The sequence below is a fragment of the Corvus moneduloides genome, chromosome 3 (assembly GCF_009650955.1).
Source record: "Corvus moneduloides isolate bCorMon1 chromosome 3, bCorMon1.pri, whole genome shotgun sequence".
Taxonomy (NCBI): Eukaryota; Metazoa; Chordata; class Aves; order Passeriformes; family Corvidae; genus Corvus; species Corvus moneduloides.
Window position 1 is genome coordinate 27,501,007 of NC_045478.1, and position 21,792 is coordinate 27,522,798.

Below are 21,792 nucleotides of genomic sequence, written 5' to 3' on the forward strand. Positions count from 1 at the left end.
CTCTCCCACTCACACTGAGATGAAGAAATTTCTCAGCTGTCACCAGGCCAGCAGATCTGTTCCCCGTGCCAAATACCCTTTGCCTCGGCTCTTGTCAAAAGAGGAAGGCACAACAGAGCAGGGCAGGACAACATGAATATAATGATCTGTAGCTGCTCTATCAGTCCCAGGGCAGTACTGACACTGGGAAGTTATCGCTGCTGTTTTTCCACCCCATGCTTTCCTGTACTTGAGCAAGAATTCTGCAGCAGAAGAACTGGCCTGCTAAAACAGAGGTCTGGCTTGATAAAACTAGGAATTTAGTATCATGTTTAAGTAACCAATGGCTTAATAAAGACAACAATTATTATCGTTTCTGATGCTGTACTCATTCATAGTGCTATAAGCAAATGGTTAATAGATTAAAACAAGAGCTGCTATTACACTCCAATACACTCACACCCAGAGTTCAATAATTCCATTTTTTGGTCTGATTTTATTAACACATTTAATTTCTCTATATGTATTATGCATGCATTTAGTCTAGCAGTTAGAGATGACTAAGCTAAAAGACATTTTACGCTTACATTAGTAAAGTTAGATGCACACGCTTTTCAACATATACCCTGCTATCAACTGAACAAGCAAAGGCATGTCCTTCTTTTTATCTGCAGACATAATATTAACTATTTGGAGGGAGAAAAAAAGCCAAACTTCACTCCCTGCAATAAAGACAAGTGTATTCCACAGCTTGTTGTTTGCTAATTTCTCAAGTCAGGCTTCAAAATTACCAATATATAGGATCTCTCTGCCCTACAATCACAATAAGCATTGTATTTGGAGGTTATACAGCCAACCTGAGCAAGTTACCTGCTACATACAGTTCAGAAACACCTACCAGAGGGCTGAAACTTTAATCAACTGCAAGCCCCACTGACAATTTGCCAAGACCAAAGGCCTACAAGCATTTTGCATGCTAGAATACAGCCATCTTCACAAAGCTGCGAGGCTAAAGAGAGCACAAAAATCCTTAGATCACAGTCGACGGCAGCATGTGCATGTTCATAAACATGAGGATGACACAGCCCTAAATCTCCTGCATTTTAATACACATGGTCTGCCATGCATAAATAAGGCATGGTGCAGCACAAGTCCCAAGGTCCTGCTGCATAAAAATGCCATTGTGACTGTCAAGTAGCCATTCATTTACTTTGTAGTGTACTTGTTCAGTGGCTCACTTAGGTTAACAGGAAAAGTTTGCTTTGAACTCAGCAAAGGGGGATTGAGTTCTCAGTGCAAACATACCATCCAGTGACCTGAAAGGCAAGTTTGAAATTTCTCTCAAAATGCAAAAGGACATCTGGTTTCATAACAAAATTAAGTGTCTGTTTATGGTTTGCTACCTCACATTTTCTCAAACCTTTGAAGAAGCAAAAACAATTCTTGTTTTTTAAATCAACCAATCAGAACGATTTTCAGTGTCAATTCATTGGGATGTGATGGATAGGGAGGAACAGTTTTTCCTTACATGTTTTGGCTTTTTTTTAAATTGCCATTTGGTAAGGGGAGAAAGCAAGAATTCTGTAAGTCTTTAAAAGATACTGAAAAGTGTAAAGAAATTCAGAGTAGCAGAAAACCACACAACAGTGTGGAGATACACTGGCTAAAAAGAGATATTATAAAGTGAAATTCAGCCTGAATCTTCCACAGTGCCCAGGCGGCTCTAACACCTTTGTAATTGGTCTAAAAAGACCAGTTTTGCTTTAATCAGGACCAAAGTTTGAGAAAGTTTTCCCAAAACAAATACAATCAAAACAAGGAACTCCCACACAACATTCTAATATATTTGAATTGGCACTGTGCACTAAAAATTAGATTGTGAACAAACCTGCATACCAACTAGTGTCTGGCAGCAAGAAAGACAGTTAAATTTACTATAAGCAACTCCTAAGGATCTCACCTATAATTTTCTCCTCTTTAACAACATATAGCATATGGAATGTGTTGTTATTGCTCAGGGAAGGGTGGCATAAAACTACCTTTCCTACATCTCTCTTAACCATCTCAAGCATGACATAAAGCCAAGCCTACACAAACAGCTGTTACACAACATGCACAAGAGACAAAGCAGGATAAATTATTTTATTTATTAGCTACAGGTGATAAAATTTTCATTAATTCTTTTTTTTATTATTTTCATCATACCTGGCGCTTTTTCAAATAGTCAAGTGCAATTTGGACGTTCTGGAGTCTGTGAAAACGCATCCGACCTTTTTCTCGGGGCTACAATTCGAAAACAGGAGTTGTGAGATTTTTCTCATCAGACAAAAGTACAAACAGTCTGATTTAACAGATACTATGTATTTGAAGCACTACAGCTTTAATGAAGTCAATACCTTTGGTGGAAAAGTGTGTTTTAACTACTTATATTAACTTAGTTATTTTTTAGTACAGTGGATGGCAAGATGACCAGATCACTGGTCCCCAACTGCAACTTCGATGCATGCAGGCTGTTCCTTGTAAAGTACTATTAAGGCCAAGAGGGCTACTGCCTACAGAAACTAAACTGGAATACATTATTATAAAATATTTACAATGTATTAAGCAAAACAAAACAGAAGTAATGTCATGGACCTTTACATTGTTTTGGTAAACTCTTGATGGAAAAGCTTACCTCTGTATGGAACTTCATGGCTTAATGGTATGACTGCATAATCATTATGATATCTACACGTATTTATTTAAAGCATCTAATAAAAAGAATATCTTCCTCCAAACAGAATAATGTAACATAAACAGTCGTAGAGTGTAAGTTTAAACTCTTGACTTGGGTAGAACATTTTAAAGCATGAAAAAAACTAACAAGTCAGTCCCCTCAAAGCAAAGTCAAAACTGTCAAGAAGAAACTCTAAAATAAAAATGAGTGGTGTGTTAATGGAAACATGGCAAAACTGCATGCAGTTAGTGCAAAATCACCAAGAAGAAGAATCACACAGAAAACGCATACTTAGCTGTCACAGATCAGCATGGGAAAGCAGTTAAATTTATACCATCAACATCATATCCAAGTCCTTCTATTCTTCCTTATTTCAGATTTTTCACAAACTTTCACAGCAATAAACTGAAGCGGACTATAATTGCTAGGGATCAGCCATGAATATGAGCATTTCCTCAGATAATCACTGTGAAACACACAGATAAGCCCAAGCCTTCCTTAACTGCCTTTTTACCCCCCTCTGGAGTTTCAGATGCTTCCCAAAAAGAAACATAGGAAAATGAAGTTGAATAAGAAGCATAAACTGAAAAAAAAAAAAAAAAATTAATTTTCATTACAGAATCTCCTATTTAGCCCCTTGTTTTTTACACCAGGAACTCAGGATCAAGCATTACAGCCCTTGCTATCAAAGAGTTTCCACGGATGGAATTAAGGACTGCAGACCTGGAACTAGGTTTTCCACAACAAGGAAGGTATAGTAAATCCCAAAATACACAGTTAGCATCTCAGAGGGGAAATATTTTTTTATTTAAAAATGCAGCGTTTTGAGTTATGCTGCACTCCAGAAAAAAAGCACACAAATTCCACTGCAATCACAACTGCAGCACAAAGCACGGGAGCCAGGGAGGCACTCAGGCCCTATGACAGTGAGTTGCTTCAGCAAACACCAAAGTGCAAGGTCTAAAAAGGCAGGAAACAGCTCGCTCAGACTAACAAGCACCCAACGTTTTACACATTATAAGTAGATATTTCCCTTCTGGATGGGCAAAATATAGTGAATCGATAATTCAGCATTTGTTGCAAGAAAGATAAACCCTGCAAACTATCTGTATTTTTAGCAGCCACAACACAAAGCCGTTGCTTGACTTCTAATCTACCTGCTTTGATAAAAATCACTACTACGTGTGGTAAATTCTAACAAACAGATCTGCACACTGAATTACTTTATTTCAAGATATTATCCAATATATTGGCACACACACCATGGGCGCAGTTAACTGGTGCTTCTAATTAAGACAAATCAATTTTTTGCCATTGATTTCACTAAGAAGAACCTTCAAATCTTTGTCTAGATTACTTGTATATGGACAATACTGTCTGCAAGTTTAAAAAAGTCTTAATTTAATAGATTTATGGTATTTCCCTATCTACTATTTAAAACAATTATTTTATAGCATCCGGAGAGTGTTGTCTAGTATACATTTGTGCCATGGTTTTGTACAGTTTAATGAAAAAAAACAAACTGAAATCTTGAACATTCGCATTTTAGGCGTTCACAAAAAGGCTGAATAAAAATTTGTCTTTACCATACCTCCACCATAAACACATGTATCCTGGTTTACCAACAAAAGTTCTTTTGTCCTTTCTACAGCCCACTACTGCAGCACACCAAACTAAGAATTTACATTAGCAAACACCACACTTCAAACACTACATTAGTACAGTTATGGGGGTCGGCACCTACCCCCTTATCCTCATCCTCCAAATCCTCATGCTGTTCATTTGCGCATGCGTCTGTTGAACTCACCAACCGTAAGGTCTTCAAAAAATCTCGCTCTCTTGGCTAATGAATATAACAGACAGGAGACAGGACAGCAAAAACACAAGACAGACCACAAATGAAAAGAAGAGCATGAAAAGAAGAACATAATGAAGAGAACAAATACCAAGCAAGGGAAGTAATGCTCACAAAGAAAGGAAATGACACCTGAGGAGTGTGTTAGACCATTTCAGGGACATGTTATCCTTGTTATTTGTAAGTTACTCCCTTAAATGCAAAAAGATATTAAGCATCCAATACTTGTTAAAACAAAAATCAGAAAGAAAAGGAAAGAACAGAAGAAATAGTGCATTACCCTATTATGAATGGAAGTCTCACTAACCACAAGAAAGGAAGAGAACAGATTGCACTCCCCCACAGAATTCACACCAGCATATTTTACCAACAGAAATACAACTTGTGTCTTTTGTATCAGGTCACAGATTTCAGAAAATATCCAAGAAATCTACAGCAGTCAATACCCAACAAGTTAACAAACAGAGAAAGTGCATAATTAACAATCTGGAACCATTGCATTATGATACAAAAGCTTACCAAGGTGTCTCCAGAAAGGACTTCTAGAAGTGAGATTAAGTTATGTCCATCTCTTAGGTCTTCATATAGGTCATTCACATGCTTTCGAACCTGCACAGATAAATGCAAAAATTAAATACATGATTCCTGTTTCTACCTGAGAATTCATGCTCATATTAACACATATCTTTTAAAATACAGATAAACTTCAGCTATACCTCAGCATTGCTTTTTGAATTTCTTCACTTTCATGACAAATTTACAAATATAAATTAATTGTAATAGACAAAATTCACATCTGTGTCTGCACTTGCACAGTTCCATCATATTTATATCACTTTAAAGAAAAGGAAAAAAAAACCAATATTAAGTTACATGCAATGAATGCATGTAGCAATGAAAAAAATCAGTATCTGACAATTTAAACAATATCAGATACTCTCCTATTTAGACCTAAATAGTGAGCATTATGACAACAGTAGCTAGATTCAATGAATTGTAAAAAAATACCCAACAGACAAGTACTGTCAGCAGCATGCATGTTCACTGCAGTCGTGCCGAAAGTAACACACTTTCTAATCAAGGCGTACCATCCACCAATTAACACCATGTATTGTCAGCCCAGGTTTCCCAGTACTTCGGGAGCTCTCCCAACGACTCACACATCCATCTTACACACCATACCAAAGAACTACGACATTAGATTGATCTAGTGAGGGGCTGCAATGACAAGAGAGACAGCTGGAAGCCCTACCTTTACTGACAGGCACAACAAATCTGGGAGATATCTGTCCACAGGCCAACTTCTTGATTGTTACCAATACCTTAAATATAACTTTATGTGAAATGTCTTAAGCCATTTCAGCCAGCTGCTCTTTAAATGTGACAGAAGGGACCTAATTTTTCAGAATCAGAGATTTTTGACTTCCTAGGGCAGAGGTTGAGGGCTTTCCAGCTACAGCTTAATGTCAGCTCCCTGGTGTTCCTGTTGAACCACCAGATCAGAAACTTCCTAAGCTTAGGATAAAATACGACATCAGAAATTTTCTTCTTCCTCACCTCTGCTAGAGATGAGTTGTACTTCCAATATGAAATCTATGGGAGACACACTCTGACTGCCAACATATGTGTGTGACGAGGGCAGCAACAATCAACCCAGATCTTCGAGTTTATATAACAGCTCTGTTTGCCACACTTTTGGGGGAATTTTGAGATTCATCCTGCTGCATAAATAACCATCTCCACACGTAATATTAGCTTCATAAATGTTTTTCAGTTCAAGATTTCTCACTCGAATTTTTAAACATGAAATTACCCTGCAATCTGTTTTCACAAACACCATCGTCTTAATTGAGAGTAGTATCAGAACATATTTATGCTTGTGCTGAAGACTAGCCAGAACAAGTCATCTAGAAGACTGTTCCATGAGGAATTACAGAACATATTTTCCAAAACGTTTACACAGACTGCACACACAGCCAGTTCAAGTTACAATCCAATACTCTAATACATATACATAGCTTTACAATCTCACACACATACACAAAATAGTATCATTTTAATTTTAGTTACTTTTTTTTTAATCCTACAAGCAATTTAATGTAAAAAAAAATTCTAAGAAAAAATTTCTCTAATAATACTGAAGTACTGTTAAGCTGAACAAAGAAACAGAACAGGTGTTCTCCTACTACATCTCTGGTGAAAGGAAAGAAAAGGGAAGCCATATAAATCATTGATGTCCCTGATACAAGATTCAATTATGATAAATGCTTGAGAGGGGAAAAGCACAAGGAATTTTAATCTTTAACCCAAAACAACTGTGACTCGTTATTTTTACATTCAAAGAATTATATCAACCCAAGTACTAAACTCTTTCTGTTAAAAGTAGGCAAGTTTTCTTTATGACAAAACCCTGTGAGAGGGCTGCGTGCCCCACCACCCAGGATATGTCACTGTGCACTTCCCCAGCAGAATCCCCAGCCGGAACAGATCCACAGTGCAGTGGCCAGAGGCATGGGAGGACATAAGGTTAAGGACAGAGGAATGTGGTGTCCATCTCAAAGACCCTGCACCACCACAGGTGAAGAACTGTCCGTGCAGCATCAAGTCAATGCCCACACTCTTTTCAACATAGAACTCAGGGGACTTGCCCAATGTACAGGTACCTGGATTGAAGGGTGAGAAAATACCACTATTTCTGTTGTCTGCTCTTTTTTCCCATTAGATGCAAGATAACTTTGTTATCCTGCTAGTCTGTATCTCACAGCACCTACTTGTTGACCTTCTGTTTGTTTCTTCTGCTCTGAGGTTTCCTAAGTATTACAGATGCAACCACCTTCCCCAGTTTATCTTTCTCAAAAATCACAGACACTTCAGAGATGAACTCACACTGGATATGAAAAAGCTGGCATAGAGCTGTCAAAACAGGAAAAACCAGCAGTACACATTATGCATCTGTCTAAGTTTTGCCACTGGCTGACAATTACTGTGAGGATTCATTATTTAGGAAATACTGTGCCAGTCGTCCTGTAACAGGGCAACATAATAAGGAATTTCTTCCAATACTCTGAACAGCAGATGAGCATCTAAAATGCTGTATTTGGGCAACTGATGTGAGCAAGCATGTTCACTCAAAGCATCAGATCACTTCTTCCAAAAGGAGCATCTTGTGCTCCTCAAGAGATCCTACACTGACACTTCAAAAAAGCTTGAAACATCAACTCTGCGTAATTATCACTTGGGCAACTCTTGTCTCTCAACACATATAATGAATTCTTTTAAATTACAAGAAACAAATGTAAATCCTTCATTGCTCTTTACTGCCACATTCAGCCTCCTTCAGAACACACAGTACCACAAATACTGGATGTACATGGGGGTCCCTGGACAGATGTGTGGGATCTGCTGAGCCCTTGGCATTTCTTAACAATTCTTGTGGCTTTTCAATAAAATCACAGAATTGTCAGCCCTACATTTTACAAAGTCCACACACGAAGTAGGTTACATGCTGCCCTCAGGCAACTTTTTGCAATATACTCATGTGAGTGTGGCAGATTTGATAATTTGGACATGAGAAGAGATTCTTTAAGGAAGACGTGGGAAACGGTGAGTGGCTGAGGTGCATCTGACAAAACTTAAACAAGAAAAGCAAAATGGCTTCACCAGTGAAAAGAAGACAGTGAATGTAAGGCACTGTTTCAGAAGTGATTCATCTTCTGGTCTCCATCTTCTGGCATGTATACTATGATGCCTGTGGTAAGGAAAGCTCCATTCTCCTTGCTATGACTTCCCAGGCTTCCACATGACTATATTCCATAAGCCATGTGACTATGGCTTCCCAGGCAAGTGGTCACAGCACCAAGCCTGACAAGAGTTCCAGAAGGACTTGTTTGGACAATGCTCTCAGGCACCTGGTGTGACTCTTGGAGATGGTGCTGCGCAGGACTGGGAGATGGACTGGACGATCCTTGAAGGTCCCTTTCAGTTCCACTTATTCTGTGATTCTGTGACTTTTGAAGGTCCCTTCCAACCCAAACTATTCTATGCTTCTACGATGATTCTACTAAAACAAAGAAGAATCACACCCTTTTTCTTACCTAGAAGTAAATAGGATAGGAAAATAGGGTTGTACCCATTTCTGTGTATACAGTGGGTGCACACCCAGCATACTCGTAGATCCCTCAGACTTTCATGTTAGGGTGTAGTGTGTTCCAGACCAGCACCTAAAACGTAGGGAGCACATTCCCAACTGAAATAGTGTATGAAGAAGCAGAAACAAACATTAATGTGCTGCAGAATCTACAGTGGAGGCAGAAGAGGCAGGAGAGAGAATATAATCGGATCAAGCAGGAACAACTCTAAGTAACGCCCATGTACCGGAGGCCACCAGGAAATCCCTGAGGCAGGTGAGGCAATCACTGTAGCCCTGGCAAGCTGCATAACTTGGAAACAAGGCAGAGTTTTGTGCTCGTGTACTTGCAAAACTACCCAATTTTTTACAGGGTGAGGAAAGCAGACTACTATAATCAAGTATCTTCTTTAAAAACATCAGAAGTCTCCCTTTCTATATTATAATTAAGCCACACTGATTAATGTGAGAACATGCCAAATTAGGCCTTTTCTTATGGTTTCCAGAACGGGCAAAATTAGAATCAAAGCTGAATCATACTTATTTTGAATAACTGAAGTTCAGTTGTCAAGCCTTCATAAAATCAGTGTCATTACGCAGGAGTTATCTAGAATTATAATATTACAGATCCAACTGAGGCTGTTCAGACCACAATGCCTGGGAAAGTCTTTTTCAAGTACTGCTCTCCTTGCTTCTGGAAGCAAAGTTAATTAAATGCCCAGCCCAGACATAAAGCACTACAGATTTTCCAAAGGAAAATGGGAAAAGGCTCAAAAGTTAGAACTGTAAGGGGTGTGTTCAGGGAAAAAAGGGGTCAGTCCTTAATTACCACTGAGGTCACAGACAAGTCCAAATGACAGCTGGCTCAAGGCCACTGTGAGTTTCACAATAAACTTCAAATTTATTCTTTAAGAATCTGAGTCAATGCCCGTGGAAAAAAAGATCTCTTCGAACTCCCACTCATTTCAGTTACAGTATAACAATTTTCACCAAGACAATAGATAAATAGTTAAGAGCTTCTATTACTACAGTGTACCACAGCAAATCCCACCCGCATTCAAAGAGCTGGAAAAATTCTGTGGCCACTGTTGAGATCCTGACACCCTGATGAGTTTCCCTAATGTTTCAGCTTCCTAAAAACATACTTAAGCTTGTTTTTAAAGAAAAACTTTTATTAAAATTGCTAGTTATGAAGAAACAGTTTTCTGTAAGTTTTGAGAACATGCATGTTTTAGTCCTCTCATCTTTAAAAATTAAGAAATCACAGTGGCAATTCTAACTGCATGATAACAAATAAACCTATGCCCTGAGTAAAGAATAGAAAAACCTCTGATACAAAAAGTCGTATTTGTGTACAAAAATAAAGGTTTACTAGCTTGACACAAGCAGTATGACTTATGAGAAACACTCAAAATCTGAACAGGCTGTAACAAGATCTATGAAGCATGTAATTGTCAAAATATGAGATTTGTCAAAATATTCCCATGTGACGGATCTGCCAAGCAAGTTGCTTCTTCAAACATCTTCAAGAGTACTTATTTTACTCAACAGAATTCTTACATTCCCCCACGTAAAGAATGAGCACTGCTCAACACACCACAGGCCCACTCCTCCGCAGGTAATTTTCCCCCACTGTGCTGCGTGGGGCAGTGAGGCGCTGAGCTGTGCTCCATGGCCAGCTTGGTGTCATGCCAAGAGATCAAGGAGCAAAGCTCCGTGCAGACTGACACGTACACTGACAGGCTCCCCGAGTCACTCCTGCTCTTTAATCTCCTACTCTAAACCCAAAACTCACTGCTGTGAAAAGACCCGAACTCCAAACACACACCCTGGTCACAATCCTTGTTTTGTACTGAATCCCATACTAAACTTCACTCATTCCATTAAAAACAAGCAAGCACGCAAATTTAATTAAGAGAATTTAATCACTGCATCCCTTGATGAGGGGAACTGAAGCGGTGTGACAGGACCTGCAGCCCCGGCTCCGCACAGGGCAGGGCGCAGGCGGCCGGAGTGCTGGGCTGCAGATGGTGCTGTTCCCGCAGCTCCAGCGCCGGACACCCTGCCCAGGACACCCCAATTTGCTCTCCCCAGCCAGACAGCATGGGCCCACAGCCAGGGCTGGCAGTGAGCTGGCACACACCAGGTCTCTTCTGTCCTCCTGCTTACTTGCAAGCAGAGCCTGGCAAATCCAGTTTTAGGCCTAGTGGCTCCAAAACTCATTTTCACTCTCTTCGTTTGCTGGACAGTCTAATATTCCACTCTGCAGGAAACAATTCTTGTAGTTCACGGAAAATAAACAGTTCTTTATTTCATACTCATGAGTAATTTTTCTGCTTGAATACATTTCTAGGTATTAATTCTCACAAACAGCAGACACAGATGATGTTACTCAATTTCATAAAATTCCTTTATGATTTTACTAAGGCACATTTAAACAAGTCTCCTTTACAGAGTGAGTTCAACACCCCTGATCTTTGTTTATAACAGATGTTTTCTAACTGAAGATTCATCCTTGATTGCATCCTTCACTTTCTCATCTAGCCAATGCTTTGCATTCTATTATCAGAATAACACCCTTCCTGTGTTCCACCCATTTAACAGCCTGTCTTTGTATCTAAAAGCTCAAATCAGTCACTTTTTTTTTCCCCTACATTAACCTTCACATTTCTCCCAGACAACTCAATCATCCATTGCTTTTATATACTCTATTTTGCCTTGGCCTTCAATTATACCACATAACTGGATAACTCTACGAATCATAAAATATTTGTATGGCTTCAAGGTATAAATATACTCTTGCTCAATTAAAAAAAAAATTAATCCAGCCACTGCTAAATCTTGCTAAATATTTTTCTTAACTTCCCATATTTTGTTTCATGAAATGCATTCCAGTATTTTCCTAAGGGGAAAGCTGTAAGAAGAACATCACTTCCGAGACTTCGCTTGCTAACCTATGACATCCCCAAAGCAAGTATGCAAGCAGAGGCATAATCTTACACGTATAACAAACAGTAGGACATAAAGACGCACATCCAGGAGTCCTTTTGTGGATTTCAGTAGATGTGTGATATTTGAAACACCATCGTTGTACAGAAGAACTTTAAACAAGTGCCCTAAATGTCCAAAGTCCTTTCCACTTCCTACAGGAAATAAAAATTGGCGCCATTAACATAATCACAGAATGGGCCAGGTTGGAACGGACCACAGTGGATCATTTGCTCCAACCTCCATGCTCCGTGGGGTCACCCAAGAGCACACTGCACAGGATTGTGTCCAGATGGCTCTTAAATATCTCCAATAATGGAGGCTACACAATCTGTTCCAGCACTTGGTCACCTGCACAGTAAAGAAGTTCTTCCTCATATTCAAGAACTTCCTGTGCACCAGTTTCTGCCCATTGCCTCTTGCCCTATTGCTTGGCACCACTGAGAAGAGCCTGGTCCATCTCCTTGACACCCATCCTTTAGATATTCATACATATTGACAAGTCCCCTCTCAGTCATCTCTTCTCGAGGCTCAACAGGCCCAGCTCCCTCAGCCTTTCCTTGTAAGAGAGGTGCTTCAGCCCCTAATTCATCTTTGTTGCCCTCTGTTGGACCTGCTCCAGGAGCTCCATGTCTTTCTTGTACTGAGGAGGCCAGAACTAGACACATTTCAAAACATTTTGAGGAATGGGCTGGAACCCAACCAACACCAATCCAACCACTCAAGATATAATCCCCCCCACCCCTGTCCCACTCCACTTATTTATTACCATTATCACAGCACTACCCTCACTGCTGTTAATCCTGGGCACAGTCTTGGTCATCTGCTTGTAAATTTGCATACTGGGATCAGTACATCCACCTCAGTGGAGCCCATGCAGATTCACAACCAGAAATGCATATTTACCAACATAAAATGTCCAGTGATAGACATCTACTCCATCACTGCTACAATTTAAAGTTCTAAAATATAAAGTTACAGAGATGTCCAGTAAGTTTTAGAATGTAACACACTGAATTAACCTTCATTCTGTGGACAGCTCTAAGAGAGCACGAGGGACAGATGCCACCTGTGGCATGTCAGGTGAAGTCCTGTGCCACGCCACTCATACTTCCACCCAACAACACTTCTTGCACCAGTTGGGATTTCAAGGCAAGCATGTCCATTTCTCTTCCCTCTTTTGCACCACTATAATCCTTTTCGATTTTTCTTCAGGTCAGTACACTTTGTTCCAATGCTTTTGTGTATAAGACTAAAGATATTCATAAATTTCAGAAATTACTAAAATCAAACAAAGAAAATGCGACTCACAACCTGCTTAAAGCCTCACTTGTCTCTTCTGTTCTGTCCCCTTTTAAAAATATTTTATTTACAAAGGTATAAATGCGATAATTAACAAAGAATATAAAGCAAACATCACTAAGCTTCACTTTACATGGCAGCCACCTGAAAGAAGGCATTCTCACCGGAACTATAGGATTACTGCAGATTGAAATCACTAAATTAATAAAAATATAAGCTTTGGTAAGGAATTTGGCAGTGATCAGCATTAAGACTCAAAAGTTGAATAATACTTCACCAGAGAAGGGTTGTGCCTTAGAAGGCTGCCAGAGAATAGTAAAAGTGTAAGGTTAAAAAGGATTGAACAGATCAGCTCACTCAGTCCTGTGCAGCTTGGCTAGAAAACACCAGAGATGCTTCTCTAATTTATTCTTGAAAATCCAAATGAAGGAAATGTAAAATACAGTACAAGTGCTTCAATGTTTGACTACACTTACTTGCTTTACAGAGAGGGACACTTTTCCTCACTAATCTTCAAGCTAAATCTTCTGTAAAATAAACAGACATTTTTGTTGTCCCTTCCCTTAAAGTTCGACCTCAGAATACATGTGTTCACCAGCCTCTGCACACTTTTTACATACTGACGACACGTTATCATGTCCCCCTCCCAGTCTTCTCAGTTTCAGACTAAACAAACTCAAGTTACCACAACCTACTTTTGATTTTCCAAGCAAACTTATCTTCTTACTACTTTATTAGAGATGGCTACAAACCTCCTGTCCATGCAAAGATCAGAAGTTACGCGGCCAGTGCCCACAAGCCTGTCTATGAGAAGGCAGAACTACAAGCTGCCTCCTTGTCTCCTAAGTACCATGCTGCCCACAGGCAGGATGAAAAGCTCATGCGTAGTTCCAGGAGCTCCCTGGGCGTAAGCCAACACAGCCCAGGGCAAGCAATGAACCCTGTAAGATTTGTGGCAGAGCAAGGATGATGCTGGTTGCTGACATGACAAAAGGCTGGAGCCAGAGAGATGTACAGCCAGTGTCAGAGAAACAGGTATACCTCACCCTACAATGTAAAGTCACAGAGCTTGAAAGCTCACGTGAAGATGAGATACAGTGAGGGCAGCAGGCACTGGGATGCTCCCTCTCAGTGGAAGTTCCTTGCTCATGGGTGCTGCCTCCCAGAGCCAGATGATGCTGCTGCAGCACCTGACAGCAGCTATGGCAGCAGCAGCAGCCGATAGCACTGGCTCTTCCCAGTGCCAGTTCCAGCTGCAGTTGCAGCAGTTATTAATGGCAATACCTCCAGCAAGCTGTATCTGTCATCCTTTCATCCAAACTTTGTGACAGTAATCTGCTAACGAGACGTGTAAAAAAGTACAGACATACCATTTACACCACTTCCCTTTTGTCCACCTGCTTTCAAAGACCAGATGTTCCACAGTCTCTCCAGCGAGAGAAATTACCCTGCAAGGTCCATAACTCCTCATTCTTTTCTTCTCCTTGGGGAAGAGGTATTATACTTACTGTAATTGCAGACTTCTAGAAGTTTCCCCTCTCCTCTGAATTCTTAAATAGAATGATAAAATGTTACAAATCACTTCAATTAGTTACTAACTGTGGAGTAAATAAAGCTGTGTGACAAGAAAACATAACTTATCTAAATATTCTTCAATCTGTTCTTTCCTTATCTGAATTTCACCCTCATCTTATTAAAATGTATTTCATCAAGTCAGCATTTTGTAGAATGAAGACACCAGCATAATTCTGATGTTTTACACTGATCAAAACTATTTATCTTTTTTTATTCCTTGGTAATGTATCTATACTCTTTTTTCTTCATAAACTAACATAATTACAGAGCCCTTCTCCTGTGATCTTCCATGTAACATTAATTCATTCTGGACCCTATACTTCTCTGATTTTACCCCACCTTGCTTTATTAACTTTATAAAAACCTTTAGTCCTGCTTTCCTCATTTCCCCTTCTTGTACAGCTTCTTTGTATCTCACACACCTTGAAAGCAGCAGTATTTTCTATATGGTGTCTCCTATCTGTTCTGCCTGTCTGTAGCCTGCCTTTGTGTCTCTAACACAAACACCTTCAATAACTGCCAGATCTCCTGCATTTCTGCCTCTCCTGTATTACTTCCCCAGGAGACCCTACCTATCGCTTTCCCTCATTCATTATCCTCCTTTTACTTCTTACTTCTCTCTTTGCTTCAAAAAGTAAGCCTGGGATTTGCAACCACTTGCTTGCAAATTGCCTTCCCTTTCTGAGTTTTGAAGCAGTCCCTCCCAGCCAGTCCAGACCTGTCTAACTAGGCAGCTTTGATAGCAACTTTCTGAACCTGGCAGGCTGAAGTTCCCTCTGGATGGCATTTCACTCACAAAACTTGTCCACACCAGAGGCAGCCAACCCCAACTCCTGCAGCAGGCAGGGAACAAAACAGTAAGAGTGGTTTGCACACCTTCCTGGGGATGAGCTGAGCTGTGCCACAGAAATGCCTTTCTTATGTAGGCTACGGAAGGTTCCTTTGTAGGTGTTCAAATGCAGAACTCCACATTGTTCCTCCTGTTAATTATGAGGATAAATGATTTTCCCCATCACTACACAGTCCTGTCTTTCCAATGCTAAGTTAGTGACCAAAAATCCACCATCGACTTCCTTGATCCAGCTCAATGCCTCCAATCAACAGCAGCCACATTCCCTTTTTTTTTTTCTGTTTTATCTTTGGCCAGAGACGTGCCACAGTGTTTCAGTACACCCAGCTCTCATCACCCTTTGCGTTTCCAAATTGCCTTCACCATTCCTGTCCTGTACTACATGCTGTCAAATGTAACTGACCAGGGAGGAATTGTTTAAAGTATGCAAATACAATGCTAATAACATTAAACTCAGCTTAAAACTAACCCTCACCAAAGGCAATACACTCCAAACATGCCTGAAGCAGGCAATATACTAAGGTTGGCAGATAAAATATTATTCCAATTAAATTCAAGATATTCTAAGTAGAGGAGGGTTGTGAACACTATATGATTATCTTTAAATGTCCCTGTTCAAAGCACCATAAATGCCTTTAACAGAGAACATGTTTCCTTATAGGAAAAAACATGTTTATTCTGATGCCTTCTTAGGTCCTCACACAGTCACACATCTACACTATCTCAGGGCAAGCCTTGCTTTCCAGAGTATATGAAATATTGCTGTAGAACAAAATACTTAGGTAATGTTTATGATTAAATGTTTGAAGTTGCTCACTGTCTGGAGCCCACATACTGGGGCAAAAACTGCTCCCACTGGAGCCAATGGCACAGTTACATTAGCCCAAAGGGAGCCAGATCAAGCCCTAGTATTTCTAAACTGATACATAAATTATTATTAGAAACAGATACATCAAAAGTATATAGATAAAAATAAGTCCATGCATAATTTAACAATTAATTAAAAAGTCAACACTTAATTGCAAATGCTAGAATTTTATCTCTTGCAATCCCCAAGGAATAAATAATATAAAACAAAATCTATGCTGAGAGTTAATTGCAAACAATGGACTGAACAAAAAGAGAATGAATTAATACATTAGTATATTAAGTCTATAATAGGAAGCATATTGATTCTAGTGGTTCTAATTGATCATGCAGTCATCGCATGGCAGACTTAGTTCTCCTTATACTCATTCTTTCATATAAGAGCACCTATATAAACCAATTTCTTAAAAAACTCAACACACAAAAGCATGTACTCAACTGGTTCAGTAGGGTTGCATGCCATAAAAATATCAATGTGCTCAAGCTATCCTATATTTCATGCATATTTAATTTACTGGTTTCAATTATTCTCTTTCCTACTCCCAATTAGTCACAAAGTCTGAATGCATTAGAGAGGATCAAATAAACTTGAAATCTGTGGCATAGTTTTTATTGACTTGAATTTTTTTGTTTATTTTTTATTTATTTGCTTACTGGCAGAGAGACTTTCATGATGCATTTCATGAAGCCTTTAAAACTTTGTACAATTTCCTCCTCTTTTGCAGCTTTAACATCTGGCATTTGTCACTACTTTTCCTCACTGTTTCCTGGTTACTTTATTCCCTCATCTAAACTTTGTTTAAACACCAAAAAAGCCCCCAGTTTGCTTGCTGAGCTGCTTTGCAAACAGCTACAGATTATGCTAAGCAGTGTGGTTTACCTCCAAGTAGAAGATTTTTGAAAAAATTTGTACACAGCGCAGCATGAATAAACTACAATTGTGCATATTTCCAGGGAAAATAATAAAATTTCTTTATATCATTAACTGGTGATGTTCTTCAAGAGTTACTTTATTTTTTAGAAGGAGCATGTCTCAAAGAAAAAACACTTCAAGACCTTTTAGAATTGTCCTGAACATTCAACTGCAGAAACTTTTAGGAGAAAAACTTAAATACACTTCTGTCCACCTGGAAACAGTAGGTGTAGTTAAACAACTGAACTCCAAAATAGAGGAGGAAATACTAATACTTTAGCTGCACCCAATGCCTAAAGCAAGCTGGAAACCACATGGAAGTGGGATTTTACAAAAGTTGCACCCAACACAGTTTGCAGCAGCTGTCAGAATAAACTGTGGGAGGAATGCATACAAAGCTTATTTAGATGCACCAGCACAGCAAGGTATCAGTCTTATTTTATTTAACACCGGGACGGGGGGGGAGGGGAAGCAGCTTTTTCTGAATATGTTTCAAAATCAAAAGGTATTAAATTGAGAATTTTTTAAAAAGCTACTACCATTAGATTAACACCAGGTGCCTCATCCTTTAAATACTGATGTAGAGCTACAAAGTACTCATTTCTAAAAGCAGAGGTGGGGAATTTTAAATGACATCTTAACTGCATGGCTTAAAAGAAGATACTGAGAGTAGTGCTATCTAAAATGATAGCCACTAGTGTCAGTTAAGTGCCAGCTTTCAGCAAGGAATGACTGTGCTCCATCAGGAACGGTCGATCCTGCTGCCATTACAGGCATACCTGAACATTTCACGAAGCAATCGACCTAAGAGGCCATTTGCAAACTGTGTGCTGCCTGAAGGACACACAGCAATCAATAACTTCAGGTTGCTATTCTGAATTATTCATTCCGTCTTTGCACAACAAAAAGCTGTTCTCTCTCTCGCTAATGCACTATGACTGTAACACAGTTCATGATTTTGAAACTGGGCTTTAAAACAATAGTTTTCAAAAGCATTTTATCCTGCTACTTACAAAAGCCTTCTTGCTAAGAACACCTTTAAAAGTGACTTTTGGAGCAACTAATGACTAGTGAAGGGATGCTGCCCATTGCTCTCATCAGCAGCATGTTTCTCCCAAGGCATGGTCAGCCAAGGGTCCCAAAACCCAACCCACATTGTGGGTGGCACCAGGTGGCAGGGCTCCCTGTCAGTGCCATGGACAGGACAGCTCTCCAGGGAGCTGCCCAGGCACCCAAAGGCCCATAGTGTTGCTAGAAGGTCAGTTAAGAGGCTCTCTATAACCTTTTCTTCCATGAAAATGAAGAAACATTTTCCCTTGAAGGGGGTGTTTGCTATATCACTAGCCAGTCTCTGCTTGCCATGCCTTTAGTCCTATTTTCTGTACATCATAATTTCTAATAAAGAAACAAAGTATTTCAAAATAGCCCATTTAATCTCTCATGCCTAAGACCTGGCACTACAAAAGAATCTGGTTTTTTTAATTTGAAAAAGAAAATCAACCCCAAATAGGAATTTATCTGCTTTTACTCCATTTTCATCAACAGTGTCTTTTATTTTCTGACTTTTATCTCATTCTCCACCTGTATTTTACACTTGCCTCACTATTTTCTTAAGTTTTGGGGTTTTGAATTCAAAGGATGTCAGGAAGAATTTCTGGGCTTTCATGGAAGCTGGATTTCTCCTTGGGTGCTTTAGGACCATGTGAACACTACAGTAGAATAAAACTTGCAGCCACACATTTACCTGTTTTTGTCACATCAAAGGTTACTTACTGCTCTAGCAAGATTTAACAACCTATTTTTACAGCAGCAGCATGAAACACTTGCTGGAAGCAGAGGCTGGTTTATAGAAGAGAGATCTCTACCCCACCACCACAGTGGCATGTGAGTTCTCCCTGGAAGCCCATACCACAGCAGCAGGTGAGTCTAAAGTCCAATATCTCACCTCTCCAGCTGTATGTCAACAAGACATAAAAGATAACATTTAAACTGGAGCCACACCACCAGACAGCAAACAGTAGCCTTAGCAAGTCTAAAGCTCCAATTAGTTCTCAGAAAATCTGTTATCAATTCAAAAGAAAAATTTCAGCATTTAAAAAATGTAGTGACAGTCCACTTGACCCTGAACTGTGGAATTCAAATACTACTTAAACAGCAGAATTTTGCAAATAACACATTATGTAGCTGTATAAAACTAGGTGTCTCAAGAACATGAGCAGGAAATATTTCTGCAGTGACTATGTTTCTATTTTAGCAAAGCACACAACATGCTTTACTAGTCAACTAAACTGACAAGGGGCTAACACTGAATTTTAAATATTATGCACTTACATGCTTTGAATGCAATGCAACTAGAGATGGGCAACAGAAGGATAAATATTTATTAGTCATCTTCTTGTTTGTGATTACTCAGTAAATCCCATAAATATTGAACTTAATTAGAAGTGACAGTAGGCTTCCATGCCATTCCCCAACAAAAGATGATAACTCGTAAAAGCGTCATTGCTGCTGACCTAGAATAAAACCTCTTGAATATACTGGTAGAAAGGTGTGAAAGTTCAGGACTTTCTCCAGGACTGCAGGAGAACAGGAGATTAACTAGAATGAGTAAGGAAAGCACTAAACAAGAAAGGAAAATGTGAAAACAGATGAGAAAAGAAAAAGATAAAAAAAGCAAAAAATAATCAGGGGACAAAGAAAAGAAACAGGAGAAAGAAAACAACACAAATAGGATGGAAAAAAAGATGAAATTAAAATGTGATCCATCCCCATGCCCATAGTGGGCTCATATCCACACACGTGGTCTGGTCTTTCCCAAGATCTCTCATAATTTTCATTATCATCTTTTCTACTTCTTGTTGAACCCTACACATGACAGCTAAAGCACACTGACTTCCTTTTACAGTCAGTGGAGCAAAAGTATTTCTAGGATACAATTCATCTTCCCCTTAGGTAGATATCTTAGTGGGGGGACATTTAGAAGGGCCTGTTCCCTCAGCTACCTACTAGAGAAGGCTGGGTAACCGGGTCAAATAAACCTATTGCAATGCCTGAAATGAGACAATTCCCATCCTGGTTTGTCTGAAACAAGTTATTGGCAGTGAATGGGCAAATATGAGTTGCATATAATTTGTATTAAATACAAGGTAGATGAAACTGAGGGCTCAGGTTCAAGTTAGTGCATTGACTAGGAGAGGTCCTGCTGTCTCCGCTAGAAATGCACTCATTTATTGTGATATTTTTTCTACATTCCCTCCACAACATAGTGTTTTTGTAAATATGCCCTTATGTCTTAAGATAGAGAACATTTGAAAGACTGACTTCAATTTCCATACAAGTCACCATTCTAGAAACAATGGTCTAAGAACAGAAATCTGACAACTGTATCACTACCTGCTTTCAAACTACTTCCAGAAGATAAAGTTGCATTGCTACATAAATTCCAAGCTAATGGAAGAGCTATAGTCAAACTATATTTGTGTGAGTTAGCAACCCTCAAACTGAATTCTAAAGTGAGCAATCTGAGATGAAAATCAAGGCCAGCAATACACACAGTCAACACACCCCATCTGTCTCATCTATCTGTATCTCTACCTCTGCAATCACCCAACCCAGAACTATTTGAAAATGAAGGCCTAAGGCCATTGACCTTGGCAAGCAAGGCAAAAGGTTTTAGCATGAACTCTTTGCCCTCATTTCCTTATGGGTTTAGAGTCTAAATCTTTTTTAAGCTACTCCAGCATGGCAATGATGACTGCGCATGTTTTAGAAATGTGTAAAATGATGTTGTATAGAAATATAATTTTCTGTACACTGCTCTTCTGTAAAACAGGGCACTATTTTTAACTTGTATTAAATATTGCTCTCCAGAAAGCTTCAGATAGGCTTTTCTGCATCCCACAGAAAACTAAAGCTGCATTTTTAAAAGGCTTCTTTAATACACAAAAAGATGAATAGCCCCTATAAACATGACAACAATTACCCTCAATTAGATGAAGAAATGCCTGATGATTAATTTGGATATTGCATTTTACTGCCAGAGTACTGGCAACCTTCCTGGATGGATTTTTTTTCCTTCAAATCTAATTTGTCTGAAGCATCCTATAATGGATACCTTTCCTACAAACATGAGGTAAAACTCAGAAAAGGAAGGTTGCAGACCTGCCTTTTGCCTTTTCTCCTTAGCAAGTAAAAGACTTCTGCAGGGACATGGGGCCACTTGGATGTTTCAGGAATACTAGGAGGAGGCTTCTGCATAGAAGGGGTCCTTGGAGTAGCTGTTTCTAGATACAGCATGTTTCCCTTGGGTCTAACAAATTCACAAAAGAAAACCTATTGGTATGAGCAGTTCTGTGACTCCAGACTCACCCTGCCCACAGAAAGGTTGTATGCTGTGCAGAGGCTGATGGCAGGACCACTCCTTCTGGCTCAGTCATAGTAAGAAGGACCAAAAGATCCCTCTGCAAGAGAAGTCTCTTGCTAAAGACAAAATTGACCCCCACTTCAATTCTGAGCCTGGTTTCCAAGAGCTCCATACATTTCTAAATTTTAAAAGATGTGAAAAAAAAAGGTAATTTTAAACATCCACATCCCTGTAGAAATTCTCTTCTGTTTCAGCGTC

At 39.4% G+C, this 21,792-nt stretch overlaps 1 protein-coding gene across 1 annotated transcript in view; it reads right to left on the reverse strand.

Moving 5' to 3' along the window:
- The window catches only part of LOC116442088 (dystonin-like), a 164,651-nt gene that overhangs the window by 46,853 nt on the left and 96,006 nt on the right, over positions 1-21,792 (reverse strand). The window contains exons 6-8 of the mRNA XM_032104682.1: positions 5,070-5,159; positions 4,440-4,538; positions 2,185-2,262 (exon numbers count right to left, since the gene is read on the reverse strand). Of these exons, the coding sequence (XP_031960573.1) occupies positions 2,185-2,262; positions 4,440-4,538; positions 5,070-5,159 (267 nt within the window). The remainder of the gene's footprint in view (positions 1-2,184; positions 2,263-4,439; positions 4,539-5,069; positions 5,160-21,792) is intronic.